Source organism: Arachis stenosperma, chromosome 6 (assembly GCF_014773155.1).
Source record: "Arachis stenosperma cultivar V10309 chromosome 6, arast.V10309.gnm1.PFL2, whole genome shotgun sequence".
NCBI lineage: Eukaryota > Viridiplantae > Streptophyta > Magnoliopsida > Fabales > Fabaceae > Arachis > Arachis stenosperma.
Genome location: NC_080382.1, coordinates 8,102,697 through 8,112,124, shown reverse-complemented (window position 1 = coordinate 8,112,124; position 9,428 = coordinate 8,102,697). Strand labels below are relative to the sequence as shown.

At 30.3% G+C, this 9,428-nt stretch overlaps 1 protein-coding gene across 1 annotated transcript; it reads right to left on the bottom strand.

Moving 5' to 3' along the window:
• Window positions 1-5,497: 5,497 nt before the first annotated feature.
• On the bottom strand, window positions 5,498-9,079 carry LOC130936303 (glucose-1-phosphate adenylyltransferase large subunit 2, chloroplastic-like). Its single transcript, XM_057866350.1, has 15 exons — window positions 8,847-9,079; window positions 8,645-8,767; window positions 8,388-8,561; window positions 8,192-8,284; window positions 7,972-8,055; window positions 7,832-7,887; window positions 7,634-7,727; window positions 7,406-7,518; window positions 6,980-7,052; window positions 6,744-6,824; window positions 6,552-6,638; window positions 6,362-6,466; window positions 6,176-6,282; window positions 5,955-6,015; window positions 5,498-5,707 (listed from the first exon to the last, which is right to left on the bottom strand). The coding sequence occupies exons 1-15, from the start codon at window positions 8,847-8,849 to the stop codon at window positions 5,606-5,608; spliced, it is 1,356 nt and encodes a 451-aa protein (XP_057722333.1). The 5' UTR covers window positions 8,850-9,079; the 3' UTR covers window positions 5,498-5,605.
• Window positions 9,080-9,428: the final 349 nt, after the last annotated feature.

Genomic DNA, 9,428 nt, shown 5'->3' with positions numbered 1-9,428 from the left:
TTCATGTGGAGCAGATATATCATATCAAAGAATAAGTGCAATAAAATTGAATGCGTCAATCGTCTCTCTCCATTCTCTAGTATTCACATTGAAAACAAAATTGATATTCGTGACCTATACGGCAATAAGAGAATACCTTGATTTTTAAGTTAGTAAGTACCAAAATAGAGCTCAGTGATCACAATTTAGGGCTAACAATACTATCCACACATGGATTTGAGTGTAACGTTGATTTTAATTTATTCGCTAAATTCACAATTTTAATATATAATGTGTAGGATGATAATAGTGATTCATGTGACATGAATTAGAGTGTGTAACAATTTTTTATTCCAAAATTGAAAGAGGATCTCAGTGTAGAATTAAAAAATTGAGAGAAAAAGGCAAAAGAAAACTCTGCATATTATTCAATCATACTATATTTACAATTCATATCAATTCTAATATATATATATATATATATATATATATATATATATATATATATGTATGTATGTATGTATGTATAGGTGAATTCTAATCAACTCTCTGTAAAATAACATGTAAATTATCCTTCATGATGTGTTACATTCTAGTTGGTCAGTATCTTAACTATAGTTAGATTATTTTGTAATTTATGGTTTGAGATGGGTAATGATATAATTTCTTAAAATATTAAAACTTCATTCCCATTAATTGAAGCATATCTTCACTCCTCCATTCTTTTTTCATCATGTAACTTCAGTCCTTTCAAGTATCGTCGTCGCCGCGGTGGTGACAAGAAGCAGCGCCGACGTCGTTGCGATCTACTGCCTTCTCACGCAATCTCTCTCTTCAATGCATCATTTCTTAATGACGTTGTTGAATTTCCATTGCCCGTTCTTCCCCGTCATCGCTATCTCCAGTCGTCTTCACTCTATCCTTCTTTCTGCCGTGGATCACTTCTTACCAACATAATTAAAGGTTAGTTTAGTTATTAAATTTTTTTCATTAAAAAAATATATTTTTATTTAATTATATGATGAAATATATATTCATAGATAAAATATAATATAATAAAATAAATCTATTTAAAATACTTGAAAGTATAATTAAAATAGTGAACATATAAATATAATAATTTGTATTTTAAACAAGTAAACATATTTGTTTATCATACATAAATTATTTAAAAATAAATATATTATTAAAATTAATAATACAAATTTAAAATGATAAAATCCGATTTTCTTACCGTATTCTTTTTATAGTATTTTTATTTTTTTAATTTTTAATTTATTAGTATTTTATTATTTAATTAATAATTAAAAAAATTATTTTTATGAGAAATTATTTTTTGTATTATCTTAAAGAAGAGACCAATACAATAATTTAAAAAAAAACTAAAAATGATATTTTAAAAGTATTTAATATTAAAATTTTTAAATACAAAAATAAATTGTATAAATATTTAAGAGATAGATATAAAATACATGCCTAAAATAAATAAAATAGATAAAATGAGAGTACTCATGAGAAATAACGAATTATTTTTGTCTATTTTATTTATTTTAGACATACTCACGAGAAATAAAAAATTATTTTTATCTGTTTTATTTATTTTAGACATGTATTTCATATTTATATCTTAAATATCTATACAATTTACTTTTGTATTTAAAATTTTTAATATTAACTATTTTTTATTTAAAATGTCATTTTTACATTATTTTTTAAATTGTTATATTGGTCTCTTTTCTAAGATAATACAAAAAATAATTTCTTATGAAAATAATTTGTTTAATCATTAATTAAATAATAAAGTACTAATAAATTAAAAATTAAAAGAATAAAATACTATAAAAAAATATTTGTGAGAAAGTCGAATTTTATCATTTTAAACTTGTGTTATTAATTTTAACAATTTATTTATTTTTTTAATAATTCATGTATGATAAAAGAAATATTTACTTGTTTAGAGTACAAATTTTATTATTATATTTGTATATTCCTGATTTTAATTATATTTTTAAGTACTCTAAATAGATTTATTTTATTATATTATATTTTACATATGAATATATGTTCTATCATGTAATTAAATAAAGATATATTTTTTAATGACAAAATTTAATAACCAAACTAACCATTCTACGATAGAAAGAGGGATTGAGTGAGAGGACCAGGAAATGACGTTGGCGCTGGTTATGTTGGGAAGGACGGCAAAGTTACGGACAAAGGAAATTCAACGACATCGTTAAGGATGATGCACTGAAGAAAGAGAAGAAATTGCGTGATAGAGCAGTAGATGACGACTGTCGCTTCTTGTCACAAACAAGGACGACATGCTTGCAAGAATTTGAAGCTACGTGATGAAGAAAGAATGGAGGAGTTAGAAGGGTGCTTCAACGGGAATAGAGTTTTTGATACTTTAAAAAATTATACCATTACTCATCTCAAATAGTAATTACAAGATAATCTAACTATAGTTAAGATAATGACCGATTAGAATATAACATATCATGAAGGGTAACTTACATGTTATTTTAGAGGGAATTGGATAGAATTCACCATATATATATATATATATAGTAACCCAAGTTAGCACAACAGTTTTCAACCATTTTGTAACTAACCAAGGATAACTCTACTGCCAATACTCCCCCCCTCCCCTCAAACTGAGGTACTTGGAAGTATGTACCCTCAGTTTGTCTCTGTATTTGCTGAAAGCTTGAACAGACAGGAGTTTAGTTAATGTATCAGCTATCAAATCCTGTGAAGGTATGTGTATGACATAGAGGTCTTTATTATTTACCAAATCCCGATTGAAATAAAGATCAAGTTCAAGATGTTTACAACGACTATGTAGTACTGAATTCGCAGATAGCAAACATGTACTTAGATTGTAGCAATAAATTTTTGGAGAAGTTGGTTGAGGTATCTTAAGTTCTACCAATAACTTTTGTATGGATATAATGTTAGAATTTTTATTTTAATTGTGATTCAATTTGTTAATATAGAAATTAGTTTGGGTGGTGTTGTAATTATTAATTAATTATATTGGCAGTTGGTCTGTTTTTTGATGGAAAGAACACGACTGTTGATAAACTTTATAAAGTTTGGGTCTCCAGTTTTGAAAACACAACAAAACAAACACATTTTGATTCTATATGGCTTTGTGATTCAAGAATTGGAAGTTCCAAATTAAATCAAAGAATTTATTCACAATGACTGGAGTTATGTAAATTACTGGTTTTATAAAATTTCTAACACATAATCTCAGATTTAGAAGCTGCAATCGTCCTATACTCTGCCTCAGTACTGCTCTGACTTACTTTTGTTTGCTTCACACTCCTCCATGAGACTAAATTGTTGCCAAAGTAAACACAAAATCCTGTAATAGACTTCCGATCGTCCAAGTCTCTACCCCAATCTGCATTTGCAAATGTAAGTAGTCTAAAATCAGTGGATTTTGTGAATAGCAGACCAAATTCTACTGTCCCTCGCACGTATCTTAGTATACGTTTGACACTCTTTCATTGTGAAATAGTTGAGTTGTGCATAAATTGTGATACACAATTTAATGCAAAACTGAGATCTGGACGAGTCATAGTAAGCCAAGTAAGGTATTGAAGTGCTCCCACTATGGTTCTATATTCTTTTGGATTATCATAAGCCTCTGAGTCATTTGATGCTAGTTTTGAATTTGAAACAATTGGTGTTGGTAATGGTTTTGATTGATCATACCACATTTCCTTAAGGGCTCACGAGCATAATTTGTTTGAGTAATCAAGAGCTGTCCTTTTGACAAGTAATATACCTCAAGCCCAAGGAAGTAGCTAAACTTCTCTAGATCTTTCAAAGGAAATACTGCATTGAGCTTCCTAATGAGAGAAGAGATTTATGATTTATTATTTTCTGCCACTATTATGTCATCTACATTTACGAGTAAATATATAGCATAAGAAGAAGCAATTTTCAAGAATAAAAACACATCAGACTTTGCATTAGTAAATCCAAATTGCTTCAGTGTTTGTGATAATCCATAAATTGCTTTATGCAAATCACAGACTAAAGAAGAGATAATATTGACATATCCTTCACGTTGTACCATATACACTTGTTTTTCCAATTTTTCATTTAAAAAGGTATTATTAAAATTGAATTGGCTAAGTTCCCAACCTAAAGAAACAACCAATGTCAAGATAATTCTAGGTGTAATCCTGTTTTGATTCTTAAGATTTAAAGTGTCTTATTTGAATAAAAAAAAAATTTATTTAATTTTAATTTAGTCCCACCATGAGGTCAAAGTTAAATAATTGATGAAATGTCCTACACGACAACAATGTAAGAACAAGGTCTATAATTTGGAGAATAAGTATAAGCTCCAGAGGCATAAAATCAACCGGGATGCATCTCGATAATCTGGAGAATAAGTACAAGCTCTAGATGCACAAAATCAACTGTGGATACATTAATACATTTATTTATCATTTTTTTTACAATTTAAATGAAATATTTTCTATAAAACTAAGGAGAATAAATGATAAATAAATGTATTGATGCATTCACGGTTGATTTTATGCCTCTGAAACTTGTACTTATTCTCCAAATTATCGACCATGTTCTTATATTACTGTCATGTAAGATATTTCGTTAATTATTTAATTTTGACCTCATGATATGATTATATTAAAGTTAAATAAAACTTTTTTTATTCAAATAGAACACTTTAAATCTTAAAAATCAAAACAGAATTATACCTAAATGAAAGAGTCCAATTGAATACTTTATCCAAAAAAAATTAAAATACGAATAGAACTTGAGTTTTAAACTTGTAAATAGCATTGGAGTGAAATTTAAACTTTACCCTTCTTTATCCATTACCACCCTAATCGCAATTAGCTTAATTTCCGTCATGATGACTTCATACTATACGTCCACATTTTAGCGGTTGATACATAAACATAAATCGAATTGACATATGCTTTTATTCTTCGGGCTGATGGCAATACTTCTCATAGCCCATTACAATATTAATCATACAATTAATATTCCATTTTGGCATATAATATAATGACGAAAAACTCTTGGGACCAGCACAATTTCTAGTATTTTTAGTATTATTTAATCAATATAAATATTAAATTATTTTTAATAAATAAATTTTATTAATTCATATTATAAATTCTGAAAAATATAAATATTATATATAAATTCTAATAAATATAGATATAAATTATATATTTTTTATATATAAAATATTTATAAATATAAATACAAATTATTGTTGGTTAAATGCTTCTTGGTCATACAGCATTATTCTATAATAACAGCTATATAAATAATCTCAACCAATATGATAAGAATTTTATTATTGCCCGCTGACTTTAATTTGTCGCCCTCTTTATTTGTTAACAAAAATATGTTGTGTCAAATGAATGTGTACATGCATTCTTGATTTTCCAAGATTGAAGAATCAAAATTTGATATACTTGATGAGCCCTTTTTCCAGGACTAAAGTTTGGAGATAGTGTATTACTATACCCTCCCAGCCATTTTGATGATGCTACATGTAATGCCATCACATACATGTTGATAAATGATAATCATCCATCCATCCATCCATCCATGCATGCAAGTATCACTAAATGATTGTGCCATTGGTTATGATAGCATCTTTCAAGATCACAGTGATTCCTGATCGAATATAAAACCCCTCAGTTGGTCTGTCACCTTCTTGCACATTCTGCACTCACACCACATTTTTCATCTAAGTTCAATTAAAAATAAGAGTTTAATTTTGATATAATGCCACTGTAACTTTTCACGCCGTTAATGTAAGAAGTAATTACTTTTACTAACAAGTTATTACATAATTGAATACACGTGTAAAATTGCTTTACACGGTCAAATGCATCAAAATTATATAAGTTTAATATCAATTAAAACAAACCTTACTCTGATTTATTCTCTATAAGTAAAACATTACTTACTTCTTTGTTTGAAATGATGACGTTGCTTCCAATTCTTGCATTTTTGTCAATTATACAATTCCTACACATAAATTACATTTGACAAGCATAACCAATTAAGAAAAAAACATTACTGAGAGAAAGAAATCTGAATAGTTTGTATGCATTTAAATTCATAAAACATAAGATGCCATACTCTTACAGGTTAACTTAAGAATTTTTGAGGTTTGGAGGATTCTTACACAATTTTGGTATCTTTCCCAATACCTACTGGAACATGCCCTGCTGCTAACATAGCTGCTCTTTCAACTTCTGTTTGGTAATAATCAGCACCCATCATCATAGTATCCTGTGATGAAAACATTCTAAAATTTAGCTATATGAAGAGGCATTGGAGGTTTCACTTTACTTCTAGTTAACAATGTTACCTTAAGGTGCACGCCAGAATCAAGTCTCGAGCGAATTCCCACAATGGAATGTTCAACATTGCACTCTCTTAAGAAACAACCATCTGAAATCAAAGAATTAACTACCTACAATGGAAATTATTGCAGAATCTGATTAGACACCCAAGATTGGTTATAGCAACTGACAATGACATGTTCCGAATTATAGTACCTGACAGTTCTCCATTTTAGTTGGTGGTAGGAACCTAGGACATGTGTAAATAGGCTTGCACTGATCATACAACTGAAACTTGGGACACTTCAAAATTGGAAGAAAAAATGCATTAGTCTGTGATTTATAAACTCATTGGAACTTTTTTTTTTATCGCTTAGAACTAGCAACTATGAATACTAAAATTCCTACCTGATCTGTAAGGGACAAGTTTGCATCAAAGAAGGATTTTATAGTCCCAATATCTTCCCAATAACCACTGAAAAGACATGCCTGTGATGATATAGTATACAAGGGCCAACCTTGATTATATTATATGCACTGAAAATGGAATATGATAACTAAATGCATTCATCAAAAACTGCACTGACACTAACTACTTCAGCTAAAACAACTAGTGTGATTAGTTCTTTACTCTGAGGAACTACCTGGACATTAAAATCTCTTGCAGCCATTGGAATGACTTCGGATCCAAAATCATTTGCATTAGGATAACATTCCCTGAAAAATTGTCATTAAAGGAAACATAAAGAGTCTTTTTTTTTTCCTTGTCCGACCGGGAAAAAAAAGGTTCTATGTTCATCCAACGATTTCAATATTGGACAATATAGTTCATGAAATGATGAGAAGCCAACAGCAAACAATATAGCATGATCAACCATATGGAAGTGTAAAGATTTCCAACAGTAAAAGTATAGAGAAAACTGCTAGTTTTACTATCCTTGTTTCTAAATTTTCTTTTTCGCTTATTATCTTACTGCTGCTTTTGGAACTATTTTTTCTCCCCCTATCTTTTGAATTTATAGATGAACTACCAACAATGGAAAACACAAACAGTTAATAAACTTAATTACCTTAGAAGTTTTAGTAGAGTGTCTATTTTAAACACATATATACCCATTGAGGCAATATATGGAAAATTCCTTGCTTCTTGAGCTGATAATCCAAGAGCACTTGTATCTACATGCTATGAGAACAAGTAATTCAATCAGTGAATTGTGACTTCAAATTGAACAACTATAGTTATAGTTATATGATTTCTTTTTAAGATATGTGAACTTGGAAGAGTAACAAGTAACAACCATAGATCTTAACAAGTCCCCCTTTGGCTTTTCCAAGAACTGGCGTATCCGGCCTCTTTCATCAACTCTAACTAGTCCAAAATCAGAGGCGCGACTACAGATAAATCAAGAAGAAAAATGCAAATATCTGAGTAAACCAATGTGAAAAATGGAAATGTAGGATAATATTGATCTTAGAAGAAACACCACCTAGAATACCTGCCATCAACTGGGAGACAAGACACCGATATATCAGCATGCGAATCAACATGTTTCTGCATATAAGAGATCACTGGTCAAATGAAAATGTTCACATGAGAAAGTGAATCAGCAAAGTTGAATTGAAATCTAAAACCAACCTGCACAAGTTCCATGTAGTCCATTCGATAGAGCTGATCGCCACACAATATCAAGATGTTCTCTATGTTTTTATGCTCAGCATCCTAAACAAGTTCCACAAAATCACTTCATGAACAACTGCAGCTATAATAGCATTCAAATCTTCTTGTTGAAAAAAGGACTACTCTGCCAAATGCACCATTTTATGAGCAGAAACAAAAAGGATATTTATGTCATTACCTCAAACAACCAGAGGAATTGTCTTACAGCATCAGCAGTACCCTGAAACCACTTCTTCCCTGATTCACCGGCCGTTTGAGTTGCTGCCAATACCTACCATAACAAACTTTTAGTCTGTGCATACCATGTGTAATAAGTGTTCATGTGAATCATGTCTTAGAGAAAGGTAAAAAGATAACCAAAAAAAAAGTCCTACCTCCACAAAACCCCCACCAAAGTTTATGCCACCTCCCAAATTATATGTTCTTGAAATGTGGCGGTTTAGGGACTGAGAATTAAATTGTGTAAGGACATAAATTTTGTTGATTCCGCTGTTAATACAATTACTCATTGGTATGTCTACTAGCCTGTAGCATCCTCCAATTGGAACCTGAGAATTTATATGAACCATACATAAAAGAAGCACTTATGACTTAACAAATGAATTACTCACTTCTATGTTCAAGATCTTACAGCAGGTTTAGCCCTTCTTTGAGTAAGAGGGAAAAGGCGCGTTCCGGCTCCACCGCCTAATATGATGGATGCAACAGTTTTTGGGTCAGCTTGTGGTCCTGCAACCATTGGTGATTGAAGTGCCTGAAAATCCAACATTCAATTATGCAGAGACATAGCTAAGTGGACTAATAAACATGACTATGATAACTTGAGTGAATACCATAAAATCATTTGCAACATCTGCAAGAGTAGAAGTAGCCAAGAATCTTTTTGTTGTGTTCCTCTGTGCAACACTCAAGAACTTGCCTAAGGGAAAACCTGATCCTACATTATTTGAATGCACCAGTTTTACTGTAGTACCATAGAATGAGGAACACAGAACTCTATGATCATGGTGGATGGACAGATTCTTTGAACCCAGAAACACCGGAAATGCATGCAACTCACTTGCCATCATCATTTTTTCTAAATTTCCATACACCACCACAATTATTTTCTTATATAAAATCTGGTCCTCAAAATGGCCTTAGGTTCTTCTCTCAAGAAACTGAACAAAGTTCAGTAGCACAATCCCGAGCTTAGTGCACTATATTGTATTATATTTATATACATTACACAAGATTACGTTAGAGCCTTATCAAATGTGCTTATTTAGAAGGGAAACATAAAAAAATGAAAAAAGGGAACATCTGAAAGACCTTGTTTATAAGCAATCAAGAAAGAAGGACAAAGAGGAATTGAGGAAGCAATAATAACATGGGTCGCCATTTTGATATTATTAGGTTTAGTTTTGCATGTAACA